General features: G+C 35.4%; 1 protein-coding gene across 5 annotated transcripts in view; it reads right to left on the bottom strand.

Annotated features, from left to right (window-relative positions):
* OCIAD1 (OCIA domain containing 1) overlaps positions 1 to 18,326 on the bottom strand; it is a 48,754-nt gene that overhangs the window by 8,281 nt on the left and 22,147 nt on the right. For all 5 annotated transcript variants that reach the window (XM_072620725.1, XM_072620722.1, XM_072620723.1 and 2 more), the window contains exons 4-7: positions 16,506 to 16,559; positions 13,407 to 13,454; positions 12,324 to 12,459; positions 1,915 to 2,093 (exon numbers count right to left, since the gene is read on the bottom strand). In XM_072620725.1, the coding sequence (XP_072476826.1) occupies positions 1,915 to 2,093; positions 12,324 to 12,459; positions 13,407 to 13,454; positions 16,506 to 16,559 (417 nt within the window). The remainder of the gene's footprint in view (positions 1 to 1,914; positions 2,094 to 12,323; positions 12,460 to 13,406; positions 13,455 to 16,505; positions 16,560 to 18,326) is intronic.

The raw sequence follows: 18,326 nt of genomic DNA, 5'->3' as shown, positions 1-18,326 counted from the left end.
TTGGGTACTCACTTCCTTACCTTTACCTATTATTCTGCTGTGCCCAGAGCCCAGAGCACAGTGGCTCCTCCCCATGTAAGGCTGGGGGAGGATGAGCTGCCCAGAATTGGGGTGGTGAGGGCCAGAGACAGAAGCTGAGGGCAGGAGCCCCTGGAGCCTGCTGTACCTGGACTGAGGGAGGAGCAGGGAGAGCTTGGAAAGGAGCAGTCCCTTCCCTCTTGAGGTGGGACACGGAGTACAAGTGAAGAGCTGCCTGCATGTGAACTCAGGCAGGAGCCTGGAGTGGTCTGCCTCTGGACCTGCAGGAGGAACCCCAGAGCTCGGGACTCAGCCCTGAGCTGAGATGGAGGCTTTGTAGTAGGGGAGAAGCAGTGAAAGTACTTTCCTGCTGTGTCCCCTGGGATGGTTGGGACCCAGCAGGTGGAACTGTCTATAGTGGGAGGGAGGAAGTGCTGTGGCCCCTGGGGACCCACCCTGTTGGCTTTGTCATCTAGCCACCCCACAGGTCATAGAAGGGGGGGCTGGAGCAGTGTTAGAAGTTGAACTCTTTGGCTCACTTGAGCATGCATGTACCTGAGAGGGCCAGGTGGGGGCCTGCAACAGCAGCATGGGGAGGACACACCACCAAGAGGACTTTACTTGCACGCTGTTTAACCTACTGTGACCTAGGTGTTGTGTTCTCTGTTACCCCTAGGGATGTGCTGGTTTATGGAAAGACCCTGGCCTTGGACCCCCTTGATTGTATAAACAAGTATTTTGGGATAGTGCTCATTCCCCAAAGACTCTGACTCCCAAAGAATGTATAAGGTGGGGGGTGATGTACTTCTGTGTCTATTTAAGGCCATGTGGCCACCCTGGTAATAAGTTGTTATGGATTTTGATGTTATATTGTGAATGATTTAGTTTTTGAGTAAACAGTGTTTATTATACCGTGTGATTATGTATTCACAGCAGCAGCCCTCAAGTGTGCTGTGCTGATTGGCATTACACCTCCTTTTACAGATGGGGAAACTAAGACCCAGAGAGGTTCAGTAAATTGCTCAAAGACACACATGGTTAAGAGGTAAAGAAGGGATTCAAAAACAGGTCTACTGAAACAAAATCTCACACTTTTTCCCACTCACCATACTGCTTTTCATAGAACACCTATTTACACTGCACAAAACACAAGATTTTCTCAGAAATAGTTTAGGAAATGTTAGCCTACTTATAAAATGTTCTTCAAAGTGTAATAATATATTTGCACATATATTGTCTCAAGTGCTTTATAATTAGAAGCTATAAAATGTGAAGATCTCCATCAAACTATTGGAGATGCAGGCCTAGAGTTCATAAGAGAGCTAACTATAGATTTAGGAGTCATCAGCATAGAGATGATTATTATTATAGATGAACTATAAAGCCTGATGGAATTATAAAATGGGAAAGTACAGAGCAAAATAGAAGATTCAAAATTCATAAAACCTAATTCATTACCAATGTAAGGGAAGAAAAACAATGAGAAATAATAGGTTATGTAAAAACAAAACCTATTAATACAAATTCTTTTTTTAGAAAAATTCAGTACCAAAATGGTAGATCAAGAAGTAATTTTTGGCAGTTAAGAAAGCTCAAGAAACACTGCCCAATAAAATTTTAAAAACTGTGAGCATGTAATAACATTTTTTGGAAACTAAAAAATGGTGATGGTTAAAAAATATATACAATTAGAATATTTCTGCAGTAAATTTCCTGTTACCATTAAAATCAAGCTGTAGACTTCTATCAAATGGTAGTAATAACACCTGTGCTACCTACCTCTATGGGTGGATCAAATGGGAAAATGGATACAAAATGCTTCAAAAATTAAAAATCATTGTAAAAGTGCATTATTCTTATCAATTTTAATGAAGTTCATTTCAACATAAATTATACCTCGTGCTTTATAATCAGTAATACCAGTAGGAGTTGATTCATTCATGGAAGCACTGAAGGGGATTGGTTCATAAGGAGGAATAGGAGCTTCTTTTGCACTGCTTTCAGATGTAGGAGATGTTCCAAAAGATGAATGCTCAGTTACTTTTGACTCAAATCCTGATTTTTGCGAAAAATATCTGAGAAATGAAAAGCACAATGAAAAAAAAAGTATGTTAGTGTCCTAGAACAATTATTTTTAAAAGTACTTGGAAGAAAAGTTTTTTAATATAGCAATTTTAAACAATAATCAAATGTGTCTTTGGTACTAAGACACTAAAAATAAATGCTACCTTTAATTTAACATTTCCCAAACTTTTCACACTTTAAATGGGAAACATAACAGGGATCAAAGACTATTAATTATTGGGATGTATGAGTCAGTTGTAAAGTGTTTCATAGAACTCTGGGAAGAAAAACACTAACTAAAATAAAAATTAGGTCCAGTTCTATATAACAACATTATCAGTACATAATTTACTAATGTGACCAAATCTTATAAAACAAGATGAGTTTTACAAATGACACCAATTCTAGCACTAACTGACTCCTCTGAATCTCTGTGGCACTTGTCACTATCATTCATGTAGTCTTTAGCCTATGCTAGTATAGTGTCAAAAGCACTGAACTAGGTGTTTAAAGGTTTAGGTTCAAATTCTAATTCTGCTTCTTACTAGCTATGTGATACAAGGAAAAGTCCCTTAACATATCTGTTGATGATATTAGGAGGTTCCTCATCTATAGACTGAGGTCAATACCAGGACTGTTCCTCTCACAGGTTTGCAAAAAAGTTCAAATGAGATAATATATGTAAAATACTATACAAATGTCAACCACTTATTATTTACCTTTTTATAACTGTCTCCTCAACTAAACAGACAGTAAACTGAGATATTCTTGTAGTATACCCTCTAATTCTAGTCTCCATGAATAGCAGGAAATATGTGTTGAGAAATATTTGTAATAAGTAATGATGATGATAATTATTGATCAATGTAATAATGATATTCTTTTGGTGAGATTTATTACAGCATGTGTATTACAATACTTAACAATGCTAAACACTCTTAAATATGATTTGACATACTAGATTTGATCAAAGAAAATTTTGTTTTTGCTTTCCTGTCTACCACAGTGCCTGGCACATAGTAAGCACTTAATAAATAAGTAAGCACAAAATAAATGCATATATTGATCTATATCAATTCACACTGTTCATTCATTTATTTATTTGGGAGTGAGGGGCAGGAAGAGATGCCTCCCGGTCTTTGGTTAAAGGGATGATGAAATGATAAGGCAGTCAATGTGAGTTCAGGGTAGAGATAGAAATTCCATGAGCAGCTTTTTGAATTAGCATATTATTCACACATCTATTTCTTCATTTGGTGAACATTTATAAATGATTACTATGTGTAATATACTGGGTACTAGAAGAGATAATAACATAAATAAGCCTGATTCTCAGACTTAAAGAACATATAGTTTTTTTTAAGAGAGAGGACATATACAGAACCAAAGATAATATCAATCAGAATTACTATAAGCACAGAAAGATTATAAAATTCTATAAGAATACGAGGGAAAAAAATCTTTATGTTGATAACACCACAAAGTAAGCAGCATTTGAGCTGAACTTTGAAAGATGAGTAGATAGTCAATATGGAAATATGGGAAAAAGATATCTGAGATGGAGTTAAAAGTATAAGCAATGGCACAGGACAGGGAAAGTGTGGAACAAGTTGTGGGGCACCTGAGTATTTAAGGGAAATAGAATGCAAATGATAGATTTAGAGCTGGAAGGAACTTAGAAGCCATGCAGTCCAACCTCCTCACTTTAGAAATGAGGAATCAAGGCCCAAGGAGAAGTGGAAGAAACAGAATTCAAACCCAGATCCCGTTTCCAAGTCCAGCACATTTTTCACTGTATACTGGATAGAGAAGCAGAAGAATTAGAACCAAGTCCTATCTCTAACACTAGCTATGTGACCTTAAGCAATTTACTTAAGTATCATTCCTTCATCTATAAAATGGTGATATTTTATTATCTAGAATAGTATAAATATTAGGATTGTTGAGACAAGGCTGTTGAGACACTGTCTTGAAACTCGAAAACACTACAGAAAACTATACGGAAGCTAACCGGTGGAAGGCCTTGAACTCCAGCTAAGTCAATTGTTCCTAAGCTGGGGCCACAGTGGTTTTTTTCTTTCTATATATAAGCAAACATAATTGCTGCAAAATAAATAAAAACTATTTCACACATAAATACTAGTTTTCAACTGGTGCTACTGGATGCACAAAATACCAATTCACTTTAAAATGTTATTGAAGTTATCCACTTAAAAATCCTACTCTGATGTATTATCATGGCATGGAGGTTACTCAGGGTTCTTAATGACTATGCTAGTTCAACACAAGTTGATGATTCCTAACAAGCTGAAAAAAGTCCTGGCAATAGACTACATTTACTTTTTGAGGATGTGAGAAAGCTTTTTGAGCTTAGTTAAACATGGAAGGGGTTCATCACCAGTAAGTGTTGGGTGATGAATTATTTAGCCACGATAACCCACAAAACAAAGAAAAATATAAATGATGCTCCTTCCTGTGCAGTCCCTTTATATTTATGCAGTGATAGTGATAATGTCACAGAAAATAATGAGTGGTAAGAATCACAGTGTTTAGACTATCTATAAACTGTGAGACTCTCTTCCAATCACCAATGAGTGGAGGAAGTACTGAAGAAATGAATTATCTTAATCTTGACATGCTCATTATAAACAAAACTAGGAAAGGAAGGCTCATGGGTTCTTCTCTGACTACCAAATAAAGGAACTAGTAGTTTTATCAGGCTCCCGAAGGGAAGGAGTGAGAAAATAGGCACTTGTTAAGTGCCTACTATGTGCCAGGCACTGGGCTGAGTGCTGACTTCTTCACAAATATTATCTCATTTGATTGCCCAAAGGCAGTAAAGGACATCATATAATGGAACATATTTTGTATTGCCTTGCTCTTGATAGGTATTTGCAGAAAGAGATCCATAAAAACAACTGCAAATCATGCACCAACATCTCTTAATAGTGGATGAAAAGGTAGAGAACTCTAAATGAACCTGACGATCCCACTCCTCCAATTTTATCAACACAGACTTTAATATTTAATAACTTCAATGCAAAGGAGGGAATATATGATGATGAATAGAAATACATTGGAAAATATGGTTCAGGAAAAAGGATTGAGAAGGGCAAAAGATGAGTCAACTAACAAAAATACATTATTGATAATTTATTGAAGAACTGGTAGGCAAAGGGCATTGAATAACAATAAGAAATGTAATTGATTATATTTTAAAGGACAGGAAGATACTAATTACTGATGTGAGTACTGAAAGCCACTTCATACATTTATTTAGACTTATTAGAATAAAGATGACATTTAATAAAAACCTAAAAGAATAAAAATGCAGAAAGAGATGGCAGGCAATTGAAACAATTCAATCTTGACCTATTCAAACAAATTATGCATAATGAGAAATGAATAACCACCAGAGGAATGCAGACTAGTTTTCAAACAGAAATCCTAGACTCCTCATTCTCTCATACACCCTATCTCCAATTAGTTGCTAAGTCTTACTGTTTTTACTTCTACAACATCTGAACCCTTGTTTATGCACAAAGCTACCTCCTTATTTTTGGTCTCACATCTCACCTGGACTACTAAAACAACCTCCTTATTGATCTCCCTTAAGTTTCTCCTCTGTTCAATTCATCTTCTATAGACTTGCCAAAAGTGATAAATCTGACTACATCAATCCCTTATTCAGTAAATTTCAGGGGTTTCATACTGCCTAACAGTATAAAATATAAACTCCGGTCGGGCTTTTAAAATCCTTTAGGACCTAGTCCCAACTTGACTTTCTAACTTCATTATATATTACCCTTCTCACATTTTGCATTCCTGCTAAGCTAGTCTTTTTCTATTCTCCTAACAGGGCCCTCCCTCTCCTATTTCCATGCTTTTGCACTTGCTTTTCCTCATTTCTTCAAATACATTCCTTTCTTATCTCTGCTTCAGAGAATGCTTTCTTTGTCTAGGAGAGATCAAGCCTACACAAAGCATTTTCTGATCTTATCAATCCCTCTTCCATGCTTTCCTTTCCCCTCACTACCTTGTACATAACTACCTTCCATTTATTTGTATATATTTATTCTATATGTTTACATAGTGTTGCTTTGCCCAAAAAAGCATAGTTTCTTGAGGAGAAGGATTGTAACACTTTCTTTGTATACCCACTAGCTGACTGATGCAAATCAACTGATAAAACAGAAAGATTCAACAAGTTTAGAAAACAATTCAGTCAGCAAATGAGTCCTAAGTAGAGAGCCCGAGTCACCACTACTTATTGGAAATGCATCCAGCTTATCCCCATTACATATAATGCTTGCTGATATTTTAGGCAGATACTGCCTTGATTTTTATGGAAGGCTCCATTTATTCCCATGCTCTCCAGTGTTTTCAATGGGAATGGGTGTTGTATTTTGTCAAAGGCTTTTTCTGCATCTATTGAGATAACCATATAGTTTCTGTTAGTTTTGTTGTTGATATGATCAATAATGCTGATAGTTTTCCTAATATTGAAGCAGCCCTGCATACCTAGTATAAATCCTACCTGATCATAATGTATTAATCTCATGATACCACTAGTTTAGAATATAAACTCTTAGAGAGATCAAGGGAAGGTTATAAATAGGATCACATCAAAACATCAAAGCTCCAGAGAATATGGTTGCTGTTTTTTAAAAGCTTAATTAGCAAGAGACTCAATGAAGCAAAGACATTCTGAGGACACTTAGAAATGACAATGGAAGGAGAACAAACATAAGAAAAATGGAAAAGATCTGTAAAAAACTATTCATCAAGCCACCATATTTGGATTTTAACATCATAGTCTAAGATGTGTTACTAGAAGAAGAAAAGGCATTTAAAAGAACAAAAACAGGAAAAGCAGCTGGATTAGTTATACCAAGTAAAGAAATCCACGCTGGATATAGCACAATTGTGAAGATGCTGAGGGATTAACACATGAATTATTTCAAAGAGAAGGCACAAAATTATGGGGAAAAATTTTTGGAACTTATTAATACTAAAAAAGCGGCAGATAAAACATCAACAACTTTTCCTACTTTCCCAGCTACATGAAATTTTTAAAGAATCACTTATACAAATATATTTATACAATTACACAAATTCCTGCCAAGAAAGGCTGCTTGAATAGGAGGCAGGCTAACTCCCACAGATCTACTCCAGCAAACTCTTAGGTTTACACCAGACAGAACAATTACCAAACAACTGAAAATTCAATCAACTGAATTCAATTGAATCAAATGAAAAAACTAAATGATTTCTTCCATCACAAGAGATCAGCCAGAAACCCTGGGATAAAAAGGAAAGGGGGTACCTCTAGCAGAGTCAGTGAAACCACTGACCAGACCAGTCAGCCTGGAAGTCTGTCTAGAAGCAGCAAGAGAACATGCTGCTCTGAGAAAGTCTTAGATGAACTGACTAGCACAGTGCTGACAATGGGTGACACCAATCAAGACAACCCAGGCACGAGTCCCTAGCACTCTGTCCAGAAATATCAGGGAGGGATATACAACTGAAAACACTCTGAAATTAAAAGGTCTAGGGAAGCCTAACTCTGAGAGGTGTAAGTCATCACAGAAACATTAGGAAACCAGGGAAAGAATAACCATGGTCTAAACACCAGATCCAAAGTACAGCAAAGGACAAAGCCTGTCCCTGGAACAATACTTTAATTCAGGAACTAAAACTGGAGATGAGAAAAATAAAGAAAACACCAGTACCAAAAATTTCTGCAAATCTAATTATGTAACAATTGTAAGCAGAAACTAAAGAAAAAAATTAGATCTTCCATGAAAATATTTAGAAATTCCACAAAATACCTAGAAAAATAAAGAAAAAACAAAAAAGCTCTTCAGAAAAGACTATAAGAACAAAATTAGACTAGACCAAACAGAAATCAATGACTCCATGAAACCAAAATATTACAATAAAATCAAGACTGAAAAAAGATGACACAAAAAACTGATCTAGAAATAATGATTTTAAAAATAAATAGCTTAAATATTACATTTCAAGAAATAACATATGAAAACTGCCCAGATCCAGAAGGCAAAGATAAAAAGAATCCGTCCATCTCCTCCTGAGAATAGCCCTTAAAGGAAAAGTTTCAGGAATGCCACAGTCAAATACAGTCAAATACATAATACATATATGTATTATGACAGAAAAAAGCAGTTCAACTATCAAGGAAGTACAGTTGCCATCACACAAGATCTGGAAGCTTCTTCTAAAAACCAGGAACCATGGAAGATAATATTCCAAAAGGTTAAAAGAGATAACTTACAACCATGAATAAGGGCCTGCAAAGTTGAATGTAATCCTACAAAGAAAAAAATGGATTTTTAAATGGAAGAGGACTTTTAAAATGTTTCTGATGAAGTAGGAACTCTGAAATGCAAATAAAAGACTCAAGAGAAAGCTGGAACAATAAGTTTATTTGAGCAACAGGAAGAAGCTATATGATGTCATACTAACATTCTAAGAAGGGGAGAAGAAACAAGTTTCCACTCAGAACCTTGATGTCTTCAATATCCCTCAGAAAAAGGGAAAATGTGTAATTGAACAAATTTCTGGAGTTAGAAGACTAATGGCATCTTCTAAATGGGCAGCAAGAGAATATATAAATTTCTCAGTAGCACATGGAACTTTTATAAAACTGACCATGTACTAGGGCAAACAAATGTAAAAAAGCAGAAATAAAAGACACATCCTTTATAGACCATAACACAATAAAAAACAATAATTGATTTAGTGACCACAAACAAAAGATTCTACCCAAATGAAGATTTATCAATGAAATCCTAAATAATGAGATTAAAGAACAAATCACAGAAACAATTAAGAGTTATAAAAAAGAAAATGACAATGATGAAACAGCATATCAAAACTTCTGGGACACAGTTAAAGCAATCCTAAATCATATCCTTACAACCATAAGTTAACAAAATAGTAAAAGAGAGAATTAATAAACCGAATATGCATTTTTACAAATTAGAGTCAACAAAACAAACAATCCTATAATAAGCACAAAAGAGTAACTATTAAAAATTAGAGAGGAAATAGATAAATTGGAAACAAAAAAAAATCATAGAAGTGATCAAGAAAACTAAAGGCTGGTTCTTTGAAAAGACTAAAAAAAAATTGATAAACCCTTAGCTAACCTTATAAAAGAGAGCAAAAAATAAAATCAATAAAATAGCAAATGAGCAAGTTAAAAACACATCAAAACCAGAAGAAATAATCAGAACATATTATGCATGGTTGTATGCTAACAAAATTAAGAACACATAATAAACAAAAGAATACTTTCAAAAATATAAAGCAAAGTATTTAGAAGACCAGATGAAGATGTGTAAATAACCCAACCTCAGAAAAGGAAATAGGTCTAGCTATAAAGAAACTACCAAAGAAAAAAACTACTGGCCCTGATGGATTCACAGAAAAAATATATCAAAATTATAGAAGTTAGTACCTCATACTTCAGAAATTAGTCTCAAAAAATGAGGAAAAAAACCAATACCCTGCCAGAATCCTTTTGTGAGACACATCAAGTATGAGTCTCAGAAAAGGATCCTAGTCAAAAGATTATTTATTTATTCAAGAAATAATTCATTGTGATCAAATGGGATTTATACCAAGGATGTAAGAACAGTTCGACATTAGGAAAACAATCAGTTGTCCTTCGTTCTCAAAGAGGACCAAAATGACATCACCATGATAAAATGAAGTTTCACCGTGTGTCCGACTGCGGTTGATCAGACCGATACAAGCTTGGAATGATCTACCACAGACAGCACAGATAGTCCATGTGAATATTTGGGGTGGTTATTCCAAATCTGCACATCCTATGTGTCCTTTATGCTGTCTCAATTCTGTTTTGCTCATAGAGCACAACACATTTTCTGATGTTGGCACACCATGCTGAGTGGACCTGTGCCAGTGTCTCCCGTGTCTCACAATCAAATCCAAAGTTCCTGAGAGAGATCTTGAGAGTGTCCCTGTATTGCTTCTTCTGACCACCATGTGATCGCCTGCCCCATGAAAGTTCTACATAAAATGGTCTTTTTGGCATGTGTGCATATTTTGGATTCGAACAACATGACCAGCCCATCGGAGTTGTGCTTTCTGAAGCACAGTTTGAACACTTGGCAGTTCAGCTCAAGCAAGGACTTCAGAGTTTGGTATCTTATCCTGCCAGGTGATCCTCAGAATCTTCCTAAGATGGTTCAAATGGAAGTGATTCAGTTTCCTGGCATGGCGCTGGTAGACTGTTCACGTTTCATAGGCATACAACAATGAGGTCAGCACAACAGCTCTGTAGACCTTCAGTTTGGTAGTCAGTCTAATACCTCTTCTCTCCTAAACTTTTCTTTGGAATCTCCCAAACACTGAACTACCTCTGGCAATGCACGCATCAACCTCATTGTCAACGTATACCTCCCTGGAATGTACACTACCAAGGTAAGTGAACTTATCCACAGCATTCCAAACTTCTTCATTTGTTGTAATTGATGGTTCCACATATGGATGGTGTGGTGGTGGCTGATGGAGCACCTGTGTTTTCTTGGTATTAATTATTAGGCCAAAATTAGCACAGGCAGCAGAGAACTGATCCACACTTTGTTGCATCTCAGCTTCAGAGGCTGCATGGAGTGCACAATCATCTGCAAACAGAAAATCATGCACCAACACTCCCTCCACTTTGGTCTTGGCTTGCAGCCTTTTCAAATTGAAGAACTTACCATCAGTATGGTAGCTGACCTTGATGCCGTGTTCATCTTCATTGAAAGCATTTGACAACATGGCTGAAAACATCATGCTGAAAAGCATGGGAGCAAGCACACAGCCCTGTTTCACTCCACTGGTGACTGGGAAGGCACGAGAGCACTGTCCACTATCCAAAACCCGGGCAAACATGCCTTCATGAAATTGACATACAATACTGATGAACTTCTCTGGACAACCAAATTTTGACATAATTTTCCATAAGCCCTCATGATTAACAACGACTAACATTAATGTAATTAATCTATTAAAAACCAAAATGCCCAAAACCACACTATCATTTTAATAGATGCAGAAAAAGCCTTTGACAAAATGCAACACTCTTTTATCATAAAAACCCTTCAAAGTACAGGGTTATAGGGACTTTTAAAAATATCATAAAAAGCATCTAAAACCAAAAGCAAATATCATATGCAATGAGAACACATCAGAATCTCTTCCAATAAATGTATGACAAATGAAGCAAGGATGCCTGCTCTCTCCATTATTATTTGATGTAGTTCTGGAACTGCTAGCAACAGGACAAGAGAAATTAAAAGGCATAAACAAATAGGTAACTAGGAGATTAAACAATCTCTATTTGCTGATGATATATGATAACATGATACTTGGAAAATCCTAGTAAATCTGAAGAGATACTGAAACAATAACTTCAGCAAAGCTGCAGGCTACAAAATCCTCAAAATCAACAGCACTTCTATATAATAATAACAAAACATAAGAAATAATAACAGAAAGGAAAATCCAATTCAAAATAACTATGAAACGTATAAAATATCTGGGCATCAACCTGACTAAGGCACACAAAAGACTTGCATAGATTTAATTACAAAGTGCTCCTTAAATACTTGAACAGTTGGAGAAATATTCAGCACTTATGACTAAGTCAAGTCAACATAACAAAAATGACAATACTATCAAAATCAATTATAATTTTAACGCTATACCGAATAAATAACCAAGAGGATAATTTATAGAACTTGATAAAATAATAGCAAAATTCATTTGGAAAAAATAAAAATCTAGAATGTCAAGAGAATGATGAAAAATAGAGAGGAACAGGGAATACCACTTCCACACCTCAAACTACAGTATAAATAAATTCTCACTAGAGACTCTATTTCATTGAATTTAAAGCAATCTGAAGTGCAAAATGAATAAACTAAATGAGTTGGGCAACTCATATCAAGATAAAATATAACATTCTGGGACATGCAATCCCTGTAGGATGCTTTTCTATATTTTAAGGTGAGGGTAACTAAGTCCTGTTCCATTTTATGCAAAATTAGATTCAGCCTGCAGCATGTGGAAAGTTGACAGTGCACTCGTAGGCAAAGTTGTCATGCCCTTGAACAACGGCAGCATTTAGCTCATGTCCTATCACTTTTAAGACAGAAATTTAACATTTTTAAGAAGTTATTCAAAAGAATCAGAATCTTCCTTACCCAGGTGATGCAAGTCGACGTCCCTGTCCCAGACGCAGAGCTTCTCCAAGAGGAGAATTTTCAAGCCGTTTAAACTTCTCTTGGCAGGTTTTCACATAGGAAATTTTTCCAGCAAAGTATCCCATTACACAAGCAACTTAATTATAAAGAAACAAATTTGACTCACAATGTGCATATTGGTCAAAACTTTAAAAAAAACATACATTAAATAGACTGCAGTTCTAATTAGGTCTTTAGTTCACAGAGGAATATGAAGTCCTAAGAAATAATTTTGCAGGCACTGCAATGAATAAGCTCGACACATTTTTGTATCTCAAACCCAAAGATTTGATCAAAGAAAATGACCATAACACATTTAAAAAAAAATAAAGTTATTATTTAAAATTAATAGAGGCCTAATGTCTTTACAGTGAAATCAATTAACATGGATTTTATGAATGTTCTAGAAAACAAGATACAGTGGAAAGAGCACTGAAATGAGTCTGAAGAGAAGGGTTTTGGTCTTAGTTCTATATTTATAACACGTTCCACTATTTATCAACTCCATGATGATCTTGGAGAAGTCGTTTAATCTTCCGTCTTACTCTATTCATATATAAAATGGGAATGTTGCTGCTGATGACAGTAATACCAAAGCTAACTATGTCAACTGTTATTGTGAGGATCAATCAAACAATATGTGTAAAAGAAGTTCAAGAAAAACAAAACTGTAAAGCACTACATGAAGGCAAAATATTTACATTCTTTCACATTTTTATTATAAAGTCTACTACATCTATACAAAATATTTGAGTCTTCAAGTGTAATGAGATTCTTATAAGCAATTACCAAAGAGCAACACAGTGCGCTATAGATATGTTGTTTTCCTTTGTTTAAGAGTTGGTGCTAATTGAATAGTTCTGGTTCATACTATGGAAGTAGACTAAATTTTCTAATAGGAGAACATTCCATGAAAAGAATATTTTATGGATTAAAATGACAACAAATTTGATAATGTTTAAAATTTCACTCTGAAGAAAATGTTGCAATTGTTAGAGAATAAGAACCAAACAAAATTAACACCAGTGATTGTTTTATACTTACATACAAGTTTAGGGACAGAACCATATTTAGGGTGACTGGAAAGAATTCCTAAAAATAAAAGAAAAGTAACTTCTCAATAAATAACATTCATTTCTGGAGGGGTGGGAGGGAAGAGATACATTTATATAAATGATAAATATAAATTAAAAGGTTTTATTATAACTGTAAGGATTTAAACCAGATCATATCAAATGTATTATGTAGGAAAATTTAATAGTAAAGTTACAAAATTGTATCAAAACTGAAAGAGCTCTTTAAGTGATCCATACGGCTTCCTGTCTTAGAACTTCAAGCAGCAGCAAAAAAATTGGTGAAATAGTAAAGAGTAAAATAAAAGGAAATTTCAGGAAAATAATGAAGATGGAAGTTTAACAGTAAGGAGACAGAGAAAGAAAATTAAATTTATAACATTACATATTAGTAGAAAGTAATAAATTGTTTTGAACAGTATAAAACACCCTAAAAAACTGGCACTGATAAAAAAGCAAATTAGACTTGTTTTGAATATAAAGAATTTTTGAAAGGTAAAAATGTCATGTTTACAATCTCAACATCTCCCTCAATGTACTTTAAAGACTAGAAAAAATCCAAGGAAAAAACCTCCAAAAGTTCTAAACTGAGAAGAGACCAGTACTGGGTTCATGGCAGCTGTTTTTTAAAGCACCTGTAGATTCCTGATCTCTTCCTGAAAATTCATTCCTCATACTCATTCCTCATCCAACTCTAACCAAAGAGTCTCTTTATGCCAGAAACACACTGTCTAGATTCCAAATAAATGATCAGTTTGTCTCTACCAAACTGTCTGTACACCAACAACCTCCCTACTTTCTAGTACTTCTAAATACTCCTTCATAAATCATAGCGTAATCAATGTAATCAACCAATCACTCCCACAGCTGCTGAAGAAAACAAAACATCACCAACCTATCTAGCTGTACCTCCTAATCCTAATGTCATTACTGGATACTCTCTAGTCATCAGTGCTGGATATTCCAGGGGCAAAATATTTATTGTTAATGACAATTATGGTGATTATGGGAGAGATCCTTAAAGTGTAAGCCCTGAGTTTTTTCTAGTTTTGCCACTAATCCTGAAGTTATTAAACTCAATTCAACCAACATTTATTGAGCACTTATTATTTGCCAGGATCTGTGCTGGGCAATTAGATACCAAGAAAAACAAAAAGCTGCAAACTTACTGTTCTGAGAACATATAATAATACACAAATAAAGTAATTCAAGAAGGAAGAGTCTAATAACAACCAAAAGGATTAAGAAAAGATCTGCCTAGGCAGGAGTAGTTAAGTGGAACCACCATATTTTACACGCAGCAGGCCTATAGAGGCAAAATAACTTATCTTGAGTCAAAAAGCTAGTAGTGGCAGGGTTTGCCCTAGAGATTAGACCTAGAGCCTCTTTCAACTAGACCACTTTACCTCTCTCCAATTAACTGTGCGAATTTTGGGGAAGGGGCCAGTTAACCAAAATGAATTTGTATTTGGCGAGATAGGAGATATTCCTGAACTTCTAAGTGTTTTTGCTCCTCCTTTCCAAGCAATAAACAACTCAACCAGCAGTGACCCTTGTGTTATAAATACTGTGCTAATCCCTGAAAATACAATTCCTTCTCTCAAGGAGCTTATAATCTACTGGAGAGAATTATGTACCTATGTAAGTACATAGAGGATAAATACAAAATAAAAACATGTAAGTTAAGGAGGAAGGGTACTAACAGCTAGGATAAGTAAAAATTGTGTACAGAAGGTGGTGCTTGAGCTGGCAGAGGTGGGAAAGGACTGCACTGCAGACATGAGTAACAGCTGATAAATACAAAGGCTCATTTGCAGAACAGAGATAAGGCCAATTTTGCTGGAATGCAAAGCGTGAGAACAAGAGACATAAGGTTGGAACCAGGATGTAATGGGCTTTACACTGTGGCATTCTAGATTATGACTCAAGAGTCAGAAAGACCCGATTTCAATCCTGCCTGGCAAGTCACTACAAAATGGGGATAACAGTAGTACCCACTTCATCATATGGTTGTGAAGATCAAATAAGGTAATATAAGGGGAAAAGAACAGTTATGCATTTATATGGCACCTACTATGTGCCAGGCACCATGCTAAGTTTTTAAAAAACATTATCTCATTTGATCCTCACAACCTTCTGTGAAGTAGGTGCTGCTAGTAGGTTAAGTGACTTGCCCAGGGTCATGCAGCTAATAAATACCTGAGGCTAAATTTGAACTCAGGTATTCCCAACTCCACACCTGATGCTCTACCCAATGTGCCACCAGTTGCCTATATAGAATACTGCAAACCTTAAATCAATACGTAAACATTAGCTTTTATCATGAGGAGAAGAAAGAAGTAGTATTTCAAAACCCCAGAGAGAAAAACATTATTTAAACCAGTGCTTAGCACAGTGCATGCCACATAGTAAGCACTTAAAAAATGCTTTATCTAACAGAATTAAATGCAGCACAGGGTTAAGAAGGATGAGGACTGATAAAAGATCATGAGGTTTGGCAATCATAGTTCACTAGTAACTTTGGAAAGACTAGTTTCAGTTAAGCCACAAATTTGTTAAGCCAGATTCCAAAGTGCTAAGAAAAGCACAGAAAAAAGGAGGAAAGATAGAGGAAAACAGCCTAAAGGGACATCAGGGTCTAGTGAAAGACCAAAGCTGAAAGAAAGTGAGAGGATAAAAGGCACATGGAGATGGGTTAGCTTTGGTAATCAGGTACCTTCCCCTTGCCTAGTGGGTCTGGGAATAAAATTAACTGAATCATAATAGCAAGTAGCAAACCACAAATATTCAAACTATATATCTCAGTCTTCAGAAAAGTCTTTTGCCTTCTCTAGGTCTCAGTACCATCAACTATAAAACAAGGCCAATATTTTTACTCACTACTTCATAGGAAAATGAGGAAAATGCTTTGCAAACCTTAGACTTGTAAAACTTAGAGGGAGAAAGGACATAGGAAAGCATATAAAAAGTCATGTAATTCAACTCTACCCTTTATAGCTAGATGCAAAACCAAAAATGCATCCATAAATTTTTGGAAAATTAAGAATCAATCCAAATATTCAATATTTACCTTTAACAATTAATCCCTGAGTAACCAACATACTTGCTGCAGAAAAGGGAACAGCTGTAGAGGAGGAAAGAACAATTTGTCAACACAAAAGAAGTTGCAAAGATTTTTACGCTTAGGAAGATTGGTTTAAAAAGTTAGTAAGAATTAAAATGATTAACTTTTAGACTTTTTTAAAGAGTGAAGCGAGCAGAACTAGAATTCAATAACACAGAGAAAACAATTTTGAAAGACTTTACAAACTTCTCCTCTATTTAACTGTATTTTATTTTTTCCAATTACATGCAGTTTTCAACATTCATTTTCCTAAGTTTTTGAGTTCTAAGTTTTTCTCTCTCCCTATATCCCCTCTTCCCTCTCAAAGACAGCAAGAAATCTGATGAATTCTATATATATAATTATGTTAAACATATTTCCACATTACTCATGTTGTAAAAGAAGAATTCCAACAAAAAGGAAAAATCACAAGAAAGAATATAGAAAACCAAAAAATGTGAAAATACTATGCTTCAATCTGCATTCAGATTCCATAGTTGTTTATCTGGACGGGGATAGCATTTTCCATCATGAGTCTTTTGGCATTGTCTTAGACCTTTGTATTGCTGAGAAGAGCTAATTCTCTCATAGCTGATCATCACACCATGTAGCTGTTACTGTGTACAATGTTCTCTGGTTCTGCTCACTTCACTCAGCATCAGTTTATCTAACTCTTTCCAGGTGTTTTTGAAATCTGCCTGCTCATCATTTCAATAGCATTCACTACGACAGTATTCCATTACATTCACATACCACAGCTTGTTTAGCCATTCCCCAATTGATGGGCATCCCCTCAATTCCCAATTCTTTGCCACCACAAAAGGGGCTGCTATAAACATTTTATATCTATATATTTATAAATATAAATATTTTTGTACAAGTGGATAATTTTCCTTTTTATGACTTCTTTGGGATACAGACCTACTAATGGTACTGCTAGATTGGTACTGCTAGATCAAAGGGTATTCAGTTTTATAGCCCTTTGGGCATAGTTCCAAATTGCTCTCCAGAATGGTTGTATCAATTAACAACTCCATCAATAATGCATTAGTGCTCCAATTTTCCATCTTCCCCAACATTTATCATTTTCCTTTTTTGTTCATATTAGTCACTCTTATAGCTGTGAAGTGGTACCTCAGAGTTATTTTGCATTTCTCTAATCAATACAGATTTAGAGTTTTTTTTCATATGACTATCTATATCCTCGGACCATTTATCCATTAGGGAATGACTTGCATAAATTTAACTCGGTTCTCTATATATTTGAGAAATGAGGTCTTTATCAGAGACAACAGCTCGAAAAAATTAGGAAAGAAGCAATCTCAGTTACGTTGGTTGTTTGTGCAAAAGCTTGTTTAATTTAACGCAATGAAAATTACCCATTTTATCCACAATTTCTCCATTTCTTGTTTAGTCATTTCTCCCCTTCTCCATAGATCTGACAGGCAAACTATTCCTTGCTCTCCTAATTTGTTTATGGTATCAGCCATTACATCTAAATCATGTACCCATTCTGAACTTATCTTGGCATTGGGTATGAGATGTTGGTCTATGCCTAGTTTCTGCTCTATTCTTTTCCAGTTTTCCCAGCAGTTATTTTGTCAAATAATGAGTTCTTATCCCAGAAGCAGGAGTCTTTGGGTTTCTCAAACAGTAGATGACTATAGTCACTGACTACTGTGTCTTGTGTTCCTAAGCCATTTCACTGATACACTGCTCTATTTCTGAGCCAGTACCAAATAGTTCGGATGATTCCCACTTTATTATGATATGGTTTTACATCTGGTA

The sequence above is a fragment of the Notamacropus eugenii genome, chromosome 6, assembly GCF_028372415.1.
Source record: "Notamacropus eugenii isolate mMacEug1 chromosome 6, mMacEug1.pri_v2, whole genome shotgun sequence".
In the NCBI taxonomy this organism is placed as follows: Eukaryota; Metazoa; Chordata; class Mammalia; order Diprotodontia; family Macropodidae; genus Notamacropus; species Notamacropus eugenii.
The sequence above is the reverse complement of the archived record's forward strand: the minus strand, read 5'-3'. Positions and strand labels throughout refer to the sequence as shown.